The sequence below is a fragment of the Akebia trifoliata genome, chromosome 1 (genome assembly GCF_017979445.1).
Source record: "Akebia trifoliata isolate Shusen 1 chromosome 1, ASM1797944v1, whole genome shotgun sequence".
In the NCBI taxonomy this organism is placed as follows: Eukaryota; Viridiplantae; Streptophyta; class Magnoliopsida; order Ranunculales; family Lardizabalaceae; genus Akebia; species Akebia trifoliata.
The window spans coordinates 1423652-1438064 of record NC_141375.1 but is presented as its reverse complement, the minus strand read 5'-3'; the positions used below and the strand labels follow the sequence as shown (position 1 = coordinate 1438064).

General features: G+C 34.3%; 1 protein-coding gene across 3 annotated transcripts; it reads left to right on the top strand.

Annotated features, from left to right (window-relative positions):
* Positions 1-255: 255 nt before the first annotated feature.
* LOC147410292 (3-oxoacyl-[acyl-carrier-protein] synthase II, chloroplastic-like) lies at positions 256-13109 on the top strand. 3 transcript variants are annotated; one of them, XM_086433588.1, is made up of 13 exons: positions 256-981; positions 2855-3057; positions 3135-3338; positions 3672-3782; positions 3864-3959; positions 4137-4182; positions 4271-4350; positions 7607-7675; positions 9235-9319; positions 9944-10098; positions 10296-10385; positions 11298-11357; positions 12701-13109. In XM_086433588.1, exons 1-13 carry the CDS (start codon positions 585-587, stop codon positions 12815-12817), a joined length of 1713 nt encoding a protein of 570 aa, XP_086289714.1. In that variant the 5' UTR covers positions 256-584; the 3' UTR covers positions 12818-13109. The 3 variants fall into 3 exon arrangements, with proteins under 3 accessions (XP_086289714.1, XP_086289729.1, XP_086289724.1); XM_086433598.1 differs by having other exon boundaries at positions 258-981; positions 10305-10385; XM_086433603.1 differs by lacking the exons at positions 11298-11357; positions 12701-13109 and having other exon boundaries at positions 10278-10385.
* Positions 13110-14413: the final 1304 nt, after the last annotated feature.

Below are 14413 nucleotides of genomic sequence, written 5' to 3'. Positions count from 1 at the left end.
AAATAATATTTCTTAAAATACAAAAGACTTTTAATCAAATATTTGTGCAAGTAAATAAGAAACTTGGGTCTTCATAAGAAAAAAAACATGCCACGTGCCTCAAAAAAATATCGTAAAATTAAAACGAGTTTTTAATGTTTTATTATTTTTTTAATAAAATATTTTAATAAATTAAAAAAAAAAATCCATTTGTTTTATTTTTCAGGTCGTACTCATACCTCATATACTCATAGATCCATTTATAATTTTTTTTTTTTATATTGTATTTTGCTGCGTGTCTGTTCGTCTGTCTCTCGCTCTCTCTCTCACCAATTTGGCGTTCTCTGTTACAGAGTGACAGAGATGCGCAAAAACTGATTTAAGACTTCGAACTTCGAAATCAACGAAAGATTTCTTTTCTTAATTGGGTTCATCTCAGATTGAACGATACGAACTTCTCCGTTTTTAGAAACCCAGAAAAACCCATCCCTTCTCTTAATTAAAGCTCTTATTTTTCTCATTCAAGACTGTAATTCTCCCCTTAATCTTTTCTTGGGTTTTCTTGATTTTCTATTCTCTCAATTGGGTTCTTCTCAATTTCTCTAATGGCGGCCTATGCTGTTACTTCTCCTCTCTGTATTTGGCTTGTCGCAGCTTGTATATCAACTCCATCCGATAAAGAAAACTCTCTCAAATCTTCTATGTTTCAGTTTCAGAAGAGATTGAGTAGTTGGACGAGGAGGAGAAAGGTTGTATCGAAATTTAGTCGAATCAGCCACGAAGATTTTCCAAAGTGTTTGATTTCGTCCTTTTGTGGATCAAGTTTTCAAGGTTTGATGAGTTCTTGTTTGGGTGGTTTTGAACCTTGTGAGGAGTATTATAGTTCAAAGGGTTTAACTTCTTCTTTGGCTATATTTGGTGATCATGGGTTCTCATTGTTTGGTTCGAAGACGGGCACGATGAGTCGAAGGCAGAGGCGGATGAATCGAGCCAACCATACTGGTAATCGAGTTGGATTTATTTAATTTAATTTTATATTTTATAGTTAGGTTGTTTCTGATTTTCTTTATCTAATTTGGAATAATAGGAATGCTTGAGTTTTGGTTAATTTATAAAGTTTAGTATAGTCTTCAAATGTGCACGAATTCAAGGCTCTTGATATAACAATTAGTCTAAGAGAGTTAATTTGGTGACTTTTATCTACTTTGAAAAATTATATGACATGTCCACTAGAGAGTTAAATTGGTGGATAATGGAAGAAAAAAAAGGAAAAAGAAAAAAAAAAGATAATTCTGAGCACGCATGACGATGTTATTAAGGATATGTTAATTGGGGCAGAGAAAAATTGGTCATGAAATAAGGGAATTTCCAATTATAATGAGTTTGGGTGGACTAATTATGAATATTCAATTAGAGGATTCTTGTTATATGTTATTTGCAAATGATGTAGTGTTGGTCAATGCAACGGGAAGGAGGGAGAGTTGGAGGGGGAAGTGGGGAGGGAGAGAGTCAAAACTACAACTATGGAGGGTCATCTTAGACTCAAATAGGGTACAAGTATTGCAAATTCAGTAAAAACTCTCAGGGATGATATAAATGCAAGTAAGCCCTCTAGGCCCTTCACTAGAGGTACTCATCTCGGGAGGAAACATATAAAGCACACTTCCATATTTTAGATTAAATTATTTATTAAGACGTGGATATTGGTAAGGATTTCATCTTATAGAATTAGTTTTGTTTGTCTAAAGTTTAGTCTCGTTGTTGGAGTATTATATGACTAACTTGTGGATAGAAATCTAAAGGAAAAGAAAATAAGACAAGTTGTGCTTTATAAAGTAGAATGTTGGAAATGTAAGAAACATGTTTGTAGCAGGAGTATAGTTGAGTTGTAATATAAGAAAGGCAAAATCGAATATGAATGTATTCAAGGGAATCTAGGTTTGACTTTTATAGAGGATAAAATAAGGAAAGTCGATCAATTGCTTGGGCAAGTAGATCATAGACAAATAAGAAAATACCAATAATAGTTAAGAGTGCTTGGATGCTAGGTGAAGGTTCTAAATAGAGTTGAAAGAAAGAAGGACTCACATTGCCTATCCAATATTTTAACTAAGCCATAGATGATGATGATGATCTAAGCCATGAGTGATTGTTACGGTGTTCTATATTTTACCTATAGATGGATTATCAGTTAGTGGAAGCAATGTTTTCAGACAGTAAGGTGTTGGGATCTCCAGTGCCTCGAGGCGTAAGTCTCATGCACATGATTTTTTAAAAATAAATAGTATAAAATATATAAATAATTTAAATAAAAAATAAAAAATAAGATAACCAACATATATTTTTAATTTTAAAATTCCAAGTTTCAATCCCCTATAATTAAGAGTTGATAGCCAATACTCAAAACTAAACATGTCCATGATCCGCCATTATAACAAATAAAATTAAAAAGTTCACGTCCACCACTAAAAAATAATCTCAAGACCCAATCACTTCCTATCTTCTACCATATATAAAATGCTTCTACATCATCCATATCATCTTCATCTTGATTTGGTCATGTGGTATCGTTTTCTAGAATATCCTATTTAGTAGTATTGAAAGAATAGGTGTATAAAAATACTTACATGAAATTAGTAATGAATTTAAACAAAAAAATTGATTTACATCTGAGGCTTACGCCTCAACAAAAATACTTGCACCTCAGTCATGCCTCAATTGAGGCATACGCCTCAACCACGCTGTAGATGTTTGGTCGCCTCACCCCAACACCTCGAGGCTTATGCCTCAAGCGTCTCTAAAAACACCGAGTAGAAGTAATCAGTAGAGATTTTGATTTTGAATTTGTTGATTTATTCACTTATTATAATTGCAGGGAAAGCCATGAATGTAGCAGTGCAACCTGTAAAGGAAGTCACACCAAAGAAACCTTCTACGAAGCAAAGGCGGGTTGTCGTGACGGGTATGGGTGTGGTGACCCCGGTTGGTCACGATCCAGATTTCTTTTATAATAATCTGCTTGACGGTGTCAGCGGCATTAGTGAGATTGAGGCCTTTGATTGTGCCCAATTCCCCACGGTAAATCATATTCACTCAATTCCCTTATACTTTAACAAATGGATGGTGTGACTTTAATCCTAGTTTTCTCCATTTAGAGGATTGCCGGAGAAATCAAGTCTTTCTTGACAGATGGATGGGTAGCACCGAAACTCTCTAAGAGGGCAGACAATTTCATGCTTTACATGCTTACCGCTGGAAAGAAAGCCTTGGCTGATGGTGGAATCACAGAAGATGTAATGAGAGAGTTAGATAAAGCTAAATGTGGTGTTCTGATTGGATCTGCAATGGGTGGCATGAAGGTGAGGTTCAATATTTGTAGAGATTTAAATGTGGATTTTAGACCTCAGAGCTTGTAATTTGAAAAAATCTTTTTGGGTGTTGAAGGCCAATATGTCATACATTAGCTATCTGATTCTCTATGATTTCATTCAGTCTAATTCTCAAATTTTCTTACACACCCCAAGATGTGTGCTAATTCTTTGGTGATTTACGTATGGATTGGGGTGGCATTAGAAAAAGTTGGCATGGCAATATAATCTCTCTTTCTTAATGTGGTATAATGAGGAACAGCTTTCAATCCTTATGACAGGGCACTTACATCGTTTATGGTCCCTTGGTTTTACTTTGATCAGGTTTTCCATGATGCAACAGAAGCTTTAAGGGTTTCATATAAGAAGATGAATCCTTTTTGTGTACCTTTTGCTACCACAAATATGGGTTCTGCGATGCTAGCTATGGATATCGTAAGTTTAAATCAAATGTGGTTGAAAATTATGTTACATTCAGGGACAAACAAGATTCTTAAATTTTGTTTCGATCTGCAGGGTTGGATGGGTCCAAACTATTCAATCTCGACTGCTTGTGCGACAAGCAACTTTTGTATAATGAATGCAGCGAACCATATTATTAGAGGTGATGCTGTAAGTACCTCATATTATTACAAATATTTTTTTTATTGTTTTTTGCATTATGAGTTTGTTAGTCCTTGTTCATTTGTTTTGATAAGTGTAAGACCTTTTCCATATATTTTTAGTTTTCCTTCCATAAAATAAATTAGTTTTACCCTTTTATTGTAATTTATCTCCGAATGCTTTCAGGATTTGATGCTTTGTGGTGGCTCTGATGCGGCAATTATACCTATTGGTATTCTCATTCTAGATGCATCTGACTTTATCAACTTTTTTAAGCATGGGGTTTTATTCACTTTTTGTAAGATTATTTCTTCTTGTAGGGTTGGGAGGTTTTGTGGCATGCAGAACACTTTCACAAAGGAATAGTGATCCAACCAAAGCTTCACGTCCTTGGGATATTGTAATCAGCTAAGCTCTTTTTTTATTTTGTTCATATTAAGATCACAGTAAACAAGTTTCTGAAACTCTGATTCAAAACTTTAATTAGGATTGTTATGAGTTCAACACTGTAAAATAAAAGATTTCTCTCTAGCAAATATAGTAATAAATATATGTATCCTTTAGCGTACGCATATGTCCCTATTTGGTTGTGTGGGGCCATACGGCTATTTTGATAGATGATCCAACAACAAAGTGAGTCATGCTCAATAACTATGTAAGAAGCTGACCTAAAATTAATTTATGAATGACTCTCATTTTTTCTATTTTCAAGTCATAGCTTAGTTGGTTGACCTATTGCAAGCACAACTTTTAGGTCATGGTTTCAAGTCCCGCTTATCCATTAAAAAGCCAACTTTTTATGAGTCTAGATAATCCATTATCATCTTCATTATTAAAATATTATGCTGAGTCCATGAATCCTTTTTTTTTTTTGGAGTTTGCTTAATCAGACATGCTGTAACCATGTTGGACTATGAGCTATGATGATGCCCATACCAACATCCATGCAACATATCTTGCATCCTTTAAGTTTAAAACTAAATGTAATGATAATACATAATGGCGTTATTGGAAACATAAATTTAATGTCATATTGCTCACACAAAAGCTAGATTGAAGAGGGTAAAAACCAAATCTTATTCAAATGTACATACCTGACCTAAAAAGTCTAGTTCTAAAATTGAAAAACTCAGCACTTATCCAAGCTACAATAGTTCCTTCACCCTCTAATGTTATGTAGAAAGCTTGCTTGTTGGACTCATCTTCCTCAATTCTTAGCTTGGATAGATTTTGATCTTTCTCACCATCTTCTTGCATTCATCCAGTTCACTACTTGACTTGGATAGATAAACATTTTATCATTTTATAGAATTCCCTACAGAAGATCATTTCATAATCATAGCAATTTAAGATGAGGATCAAAGAGAAATTGAAACAGACCAAATTTGAATTTGATGAAAAAAGAGAGATCGAAAGGCCCTAGATCTTCGCTCACAAGCATCATATTTCCTTATTGTTGTTGAAGAGTGTGTTAGAGTATTAAGGACATTAATAAGATGTATTGTGATACACCATATCATATTAGAGATTAGGATAGGATTTGTTAAGATTAGATCTGACTATGGTTATCTAATCCCATCGGTTAGGATTTCTCATGTTTTCTACATAAGGCCCCATTGAGGTTATTGTATTTTATCATTCAAAATATAAAAAATAAATTCAGTTTCAGTTTGTTTCACATGGTATCAGAGCCATTGATCTTTTTATCGACTCTAAGATCTTGGTGTCCTCCAGCGGACGGCGTTACTGCTATCCGTTCGGCTTTCCTGTTCATCCTTTTCTTCATCATTATTTTGTTTAGACCTTTTTTCTAACAGATCATGTGCTGTAGGTATAGGTTGGTGCCTCTCTCATCGTCCTCCTCCATTGCCAAGAGATTTCTTTTAAATGGTCACAAACCCATATTTGTTGTTGCTACAACTTTGTCGCCTCAATATCACTGGTGTTGTAACAGAGACTTGGGAAAACTTTTACCCTTATTCTCAATCCCCATTTTTGGCTATCTTTGGCTCGGTTGTGGAGGGGAAGACAGCCTCTTTGAGAAATTAGTACATGGGTCCAGAGATGTGAAGAACAATCGTTTATTGAAGATGTTTTTTTATTAGAAATTGTTTTTTTTATTTGGTTCTTTTCAACACACCAATAAATTGGTGCTCCATCCAGTATTTGTCTAACTCTAGATCTGCTGCTCCTCCCCACTTATCCAAAATCAAGTTCAACTTGTTGATAGCCTACTTGTTAGAGCACACCTAGTCACAATCCAGCCTTGCCCAAGCCCCAGTCTGAAACATTTGCCCATGATCCATTTTGTTAAAAAAAAAAAAATCATTTTATTTATGGGTGTAATACAACCCAAGATTGCTTATGGGATTTCATAAAACCCTAAGCCTTATTGACCAATGTTTCTCCCATGATGGAGACTACATCAAGTCTTTTTAAGGCCCAATAGAGGCCATTATCAATGATTGAGCTTATGATGGAGCTGTCATTGAGTTTAATTTTGTTGGTCTATTATAGACGACATTTTTCGTATTAAAATCCGACATGTTTAAGTCTAAGCCTAAACTGATCTTTGCCCACTGGGGCTAATTCGTGTTGAGCTACTTGCTCCTCCAACACTTCTACATAATTAGATAAATGATTCATCATCATCCTTTCCGGGCAAATACTCTACGACTGCCAAAACATATTTGGTAAACGTAGTTCTTCGATGGCAACTCACCTACAAGAATGAGGCCGACCATTATTGTCAAAGATTCAACAACAGTGTGATAATTGGCGAATGATGAGTCTTCATAGATTCTTGATAGATATTGATTATCTCAAACTCATGGTAATTGTTGATCACCATGAGTTTGAGGGAGGGTGTTAGAGTATTAAGCATATTAATAAGGTGTATTGTGATACACCATATCATATTACAGATTAGGATAGGATTTGTTAAGATTAGATCCGATTATGGTTATCTGATCCCATCGGTTAGGATTTCTCATGTTTTCTATATAAAGCCCCATTGAGATTATTGTATTTTATCATTCAAAATATAAAGAATAATTTCAATTTGTTTCACAGAGTGAAATTCGAAGTGTGAAACTCAACCACAATCTCTTGGCGTGTACATCCTCAAACACAGACCACAGACTTTTTTTTTTAGAGGTAGTGAGTGAGGTCCCTTGTCTGGTAAGTTACCCTGAAAGATAAAATCAAACTAAATTACAAATTTTCCCTCAATAATGTATGTATGTCCAGACTCGAATTCATTTTTCTATTAGACATTCCCACTCTCTCACCCGAATATGCTCCAAGTTTTAGTTACTTAGGTGTACATCAAATTTATTCAAGAACGGGATTTGTTTAGCCGGCCTAGACTTTTTAGATAATTCTTTGATGGCAATGATGATAGAATTGAGAACTGGAAAATATCGATAAAAGAGAAAAACATTATAAAAAAATAAATGAAGTGTTACACTATTCTTTCTAGTTTAGACATAATATTGCACCTATTCAGAAGAGGGTATGCATCATAAGCTAATGTTCTCACAACCTCAGTTTTGAACATCAGATTTAACCTGTGTGTTATTGTTGTGAGGTATTTCATTGCCTGATATTTTGTATTTAAAATTCTTAACATGAAATGTAATTTTGTGATTGCACAGAACCGCGATGGATTTGTTATGGGAGAAGGAGCTGGTGTTTTGCTTTTAGAAGAGCTTGAACATGCTAAGGTACAATCACACCATATCACCATATCACTATCAAAAGTAATTATAGAGTCTCAAGGTAATTGTTATTAAATTTTGTTTTGGGGGGGGGGGGGGGGGGGTGTTATTGAAAATATAGGTAGCTTTGCGAACATTTTAGGCGGTGGTGTTGGTTATTTCTCGACGAGTTATCTAGGGTTCCTATTGGGCCTAGTTATAGATTGAAGATGTTGCGAGACTCAATGGCCGAGAGGTTTGGTAGGAGATTGGACTCTGGGAAATCTAGTTATTTATCGAAAAGGGAGAAAATGGTATTTGATTTAAATATGGCATTAGATACTTTGGGAAATATAGTGAATATTCCTATATGACTTTTGGTTGTAGTTGGCGAGGTATCATGGGAGTGCACATGGATCACAAGGATGTAGTGTTGGTTATTTCTCGATGAGTTATCTAGGGTCCTATTGAGCCTAGTTATAGATTGAAGATGTTGCAAGACTCAATGGTCAAGAGGTTTGGTAGGAGATTGGACTCTGGAAAATCTAGATATTTATCGAAAAAGGCGCAAATGGTATTTGATTTAAATATGGCATTAGATACTTTGGGTGATATAGTGAATATTCCTATATGCCTTTCAGTTGTAGTGTGGCGAGGTATCATGGGAGTGCACATGGATCACAAGGTGCTAAATACATCATGAACAAGAGGGGTGTGGTTAGATTTTAGGAAGACAAATGGTGTGGTACTTCTCTTCTTAAAGAGGATTTTCTAGTGGTTCATGACTTCATGGTATGGGATGGGGTGGGGAGGTTTTGTTTGGAACATCAGTTTCGGAAAAATCTGAATTTCTAAGAGATTGACTTGATTTCTGGCCTACCCTCTCACTTCGAGAGTTGGTCTCATAGTCCTTTGAATGAAAACAGGATTGTTCTTGTTGAATTGGAAAGTACCTTTCTCAATAATTTTCTACTATGTAGCTTTCATAGTCCTTTTGTTTGGGATTGTGGTTTTTGGATTGCTTGCTTTAACAAAATCATAATCATGGATAACTTGATCGCAAATGGATTATTATTGATTACTTTTTCACTTCTGCCAAATAAGCAACGAGTCTGGGAACTATCTTTTGTTATATTGTTATTTTTCTTAACAAGTTTGGTATCTACTTTCTTTGACTTTGGGCCTGTTTGTATGTTCTAACTTGTCTCAACACATCTTGTGGGCACTTGCTTTGAAGGGCTTCCATTTGGAATCTTGTATGGTATTTGGAAAGAAAGGAATATGAAAACTTTTGAAGGGGAAGTTGTAGACATTTGTGCTCTTTTTTCTCTCTAAAAAAGCCTTATATTGAAGTGTTTGTCATTTATCATAGAGTTCAAAGGATTGGGCTTTGAGGATTTTGTGTTTGGATTGGTTTTTAATAGGGATGATTAATTTGTCTTTGTTGTAGTAGTAGTAGTAGAAGTCTTCTTCTTATTTATTTTGCACTTTTTCTATTGTTTTTCTAATAATATTGGTGAACCTTTTTTCCCCTTAAATGTATGTGTTTTTTACATTTCTAAATCATTTTTTGTCGCATTCTGCAGAAAAGAGGAGCAAATATCTATGCTGAATTTCTTGGTGGAAGCTTTACTTGTGATGCTTATCACATGACTGAGCCTCATCCAGATGGTATAAGAAAATGATTATTTTTTTATTATGTGGGAATTGATTTTCCTTGTTAGAGAGTGAGTTTGGTAGCTGTCCCTATTGTAGGTAGGTCATCTAGGCCTCCTTTTGCTCTCTTATTAATAAATTCTTTACTATTGAAGACAAAAAAATCAATTTTTTTTAATTGATCACATTCCATCAATTTAAAAATTATTACTGTATCCCAGCAACACTAGATCAGAGTCATCATTATAAGAGACTTAAAGATATTCAAAAGAGGAAACCTGAAACACTTTTGTTATTCAAAAACTAGAAATCGTCAATCAGACTGATTTTTCGTTTGTTGGCCCACCAATGGTTGGGCTGAACCATCTCAAAACAAATATGTACTCCAATTTTAGTAGAAACTTGAGTGATACTTTAGATACTATTAATGAAATGTATACTTTAAGTCTATTTTTCTCTATATATTCGTAATGATCATGTATGAAATAATATTTTCCAAGTCTTCAAGTCAACTATACAAATGTGCTTGTTTGTTGGGGAAACCACACACTGACACCCATGTAGCCATGCAAAGCACATGCAAGGCATGAAGAAGTTGCACTGATGGATCTCATTTTTTTACCCATCTTTAAAAATCAGGGATGGGTGTTGTTCTTTGCATAGAGAAGGCCTTAGCTCAATCTGGGGTATCGAGGGAAGATGTAAATTACGTAAATGCCCATGCTACGTCAACGCAGGCTGGGGACATGATGGAGTACCAAGCTCTTGTTCGTTGTTTTGGCCAGAATCCTGAGGTACTTGTAATGCATTCAGGTTATTTTAGAGAGATTCTATTGCCACACCAACTTTTGCTAACAACACTCCAATTCATATGTAAATCACCATAGAATTAACACACATCTTGGGGTACTGTTAGTAAAAGTCGGTGTGGCAATAGAAGCTCTCTCTTATTTTATTTCATATTATGTTTCAGTAAGTGAGAGATCTCCAGCTTTTGCAGCTACGAGTGAACTCTACCAAATCAATGATTGGTCACCTGTTAGGAGCTGCTGGTGCTGTGGAAGCCGTTGCAACAGTACAGGTAACTGACTTATTTTTGTGGTATTAGTCAGTGAAAGTCTCTCATCGATACATGCATTGTTACCACCTAGAATACAAGGGAATGTTAGAATTTTCCTTTATTATATTTTTTTATATGGTGTTTCAATGAATTTTAGAGAGCTGCTGTTGGCACCCCACCTTTTACTAATTACACCGCAATTAAAAAAAAAAAGGTCAATGGCTGAGAATAAGTAAAAGTTGGGGTGCCAATAGAAACTCTCTCATATCTATTTGTTAGATTTAGGGTTTTTATATGAGCCTAATCCGAATTGTAAACAACTGTTGAAGTTGTTTGAATGTGTTATAATGCCTCGTAACGTTGAGGTAATAACTTGAACCTAACTTTTATAGTGTTTGAATTGTGTGTTTTAATCTTTAATTAGGGTATGATAAATAATTTAAGAAATTTGGTTATAATAAGTAAAAGTTTGGAGTGCCAATAGAAGCTCTCGTAGTGTAAGTGTTAAACGCTAAATGATTCTAAGCATTAAACTCCTAATATTTCCCTTCTAAGTAGTGTAAGTGTTCCTCTCTTAGAGGCTCGCTTCAATGCATAAGTCTCCAATGCCTTTGAAAGTTGACTTGAAACACTGATTTATAGGAATAGTTTGGATTGTTGGCGTTCATGTAAACTTTTGAGGACACCTACAACTTTTACTGTTTGGTTGGATCAACCAATATGATCTGTGTGGGCGGGACTACAAATAAGAGTGATTATAAATTATGGCCCATGGAATCAAATCCCAGATAGTTTAGATTCCAATTTAAATCATAAATATTGTTGATTATAAATGGATCGATTTTTTTTCATACAATACAGATGAGATTGAATGATTTTATTCTTTTATTTTAATATTGATTAATTCTGAGCTGGGTTTTCCTTTCACATCAGGCAATAAGGACCGGGTGGGTCCATCCAAATATCAATCTTGAAAACCCTGAGGAAGGCGTGGTATGTTTTCTTTTATATCTTAGTCCCTTCTTACAATTTAAGTATATAATATAGAAGGAATGCATTTAGGTAAGGTTATATATAGTAGGGGGGAGTTCGGCTGACAATCTTAGGACAACAACGTTGGTTGACAAAATTTGTCGTATAGAGCTTAAAAGTTTCGGTTGGGCTGATTTTTTGTCAGAATGATCTCTATGGCTTAAAAATCAGCCTAATCCAAAACTTTTAAGCCATATAGGACAAATTTTGTCAACCAACGTTGTCGTCCTAAGATTGTCAGCCGAACACTACCCATATATATATATATATATATATATATATATATATATAAATCAGCCAATCTGAAACTTCTAATCCCATCAAAAGTGGTTTAGAATTGTGGACTGTCGAATTTTTACCATTAATTTGTAAATCACTTTTGATGGGGTTAGAAGTTTTAGATATCCTCACAAAACAAATCAGTGCAATCCGAATCTTTTAAGCCATATAGGACAAATTTTGTATCCCAACGTTGTCCGCTGAACGCTACCCTCTATATATGGGAAAAGGTTGCATGGACCAAGAGACCATGTAGAGTATGGACCGAGGTCCACTTTTGGGCCACGTGGACTGCCCATTGGTCCAAATGACAACTCAGCCTCTTGTTTGTGGTCTAGATTGGACTTGGAAAAAAAATCCCCCAAAACAGAGCATTTTTGGCGTCAGATATTGAGTTTAAAAATGGACAGTCATTGACCTCCTAGATTTAAAATTTAAATCCAACAGTGAAAAAAATCTCTTTTTTCAATTCTGGTTTATTTTATTTTATTTTATATATAGTTCTTAAAATTTTATGCTCTACATACATGTGGCACCCATGGTGAATTTGGGCACCACGTTGACATGCGGTCCATATGACCCCATCTACATATATAGTTTGTTTACAACTGTCTTTTTGCTACTGAAACTGTTATTCCGGCCGTTAATTGCACCTATATTCTTGGTTTATTAATGTCGTTACAAGTAAACACTTGTGAATTTAGATGCTGTTCAAATCTTCTTGCCTGCAGTCTCCACCTACCATTCTTGTGGTGAGCTATCTCATCGAATTGACCTAATTAAACATTCAAGGGCCCTCTTGGTTTTTTTTTGTTTTGGTCATCTATAGACCCTTTATTAGGACGAACTGAGCAGGCTAATCTTAGGGCTGTAGTTGAATACAATAAGTTGGCCTTGGGATGATTTGGTCTAGTTTAGCGAGATTGTTTTATATATCGATATCCAATGTGTTGAAACCATGCTCTAAATTATTTTCTTACATGATGGAAATAATTTTCTAATGATGAAGGTTCAATTGAAATTAGGACACAAATGTGCTGGTGGGCCCCAAGAAGGAACGGCTTGACATAAAGGTGGCGTTATCCAATTCGTTTGGCTTCGGAGGCCACAACGCATGCATCCTACTCACTCCTTACAAGTAAATTTGGTGGGCAACTCCAACTCCAAATCCAACTCTCTAGTTTCTGTAGTTTTGGTTTATATTTTTGATTGTTGGATTTGTGAGAAACCAACCCAAGGTTTGGGTGGTGTTTGTGGTTGCTAGGCTGGGGGAGATTTTTGGGCTCATTTACCTCAATTTTATAGATTTCTACTCATTAAAGATGGTAAAATGTTCTTAATGTAACATTCAATTTGAGCTTATTGTAAGAATTGCTAAAAATAAAAATTGTACAAAAACCCTCCAATCTTTATGACCAAGTTTTCTTTCACAGATGTCTTGTGTTGAAAGTTGAAACCTCTTGGACAAGAAATTTCATAAACCAAAAATGCTCGAATTTTTGGGCCTTGTCAAGTAATTCACGAAATCGTGAAATATTTTCAAAATTTTAGACGATTATGTTGTTTATCAAATTATATTAATTGACTTTCCTTAGTTATTGCGTAATTTGGTAATTTTTACATTTTCACAAATGCATTATAAGAGGGTCAAATTCTTCCAACACATCAAATCCATCATGTACTTGTTATCTCAAAATTCATGTCAACATGCGTTAACGACAACCTCAACTTGTTCATACAACCAGCGATCATTAGCTTGCTTTGAAAACTCAATTTGACATCTGGTCTCGTCCATAGATGACAGAGACCGAGTTGTCTTGGGACGAGAATCCATTTAATTAGATTTATATTGATTGATTTACATATATTTAAATTAAAATAATTATGATTTTTTTTAATAAAATAAAATTGATTAAATTTTTTTTATTTATTTAATAAATATTTAAATTTTAAATAAATTAATTATTTTTATCAAAATCTATAAAATTCTGGTTGAATCAGCCAAGATTTTAAAAATATCATTTGAGACATGATGTTTGTCTCGTGAGATGATGCGAATGTTAAGATACCGTGTATAGTCGTATTGTTGCTGACCAAGTTATCTCGGTCTTGGACAAGATTTAAAACCAAGATCGTGAGAGTTGGATCGATTAAGATCCAAGTAAGGTAGGTTCTTCACTCACATCAAGTTGAGGTACTACCAATAGTCATTTATTAGATTGGATTCCTATCATATCTTAATATTTGGATTAAAATTGGGTTTACCATAAATCATATTCGACGATTTTTTTGAAAAAGTTACGTTTAAAATGTGAGTTGCATTTCTAATGATTAAAACAGCAAAAAAAAAACAAAAAATTAAAAAAAAAAACACGACTTTTCCACGTATAACAAAAATCATTGACTTTTTCCCTTCTTTATTTTTTTAACCTTCTCAAGGATAAAATTTTGAACATTTTCTCTTTTTTTAAATCTGAGATTTGATGCATAATAGAATATGATAATTCATAAATGTAAAAATATGGGATTTGATAAAAATAACTTGATTTTATGAATTTTCGTTAGACATATATTTTTCATAATTTTTAATATAATTTTTATCTTTGATTTTCATAATTTTTTTTTTTCCTTTTTAACATTTTTTTCAAAGTTGCAGATTTAAGTTCATACTCTAACTTTGTGACCATGCTATCAAGTTGAGGTACTCCCAATAGTCATTTATTTGATTGAATCCCTAT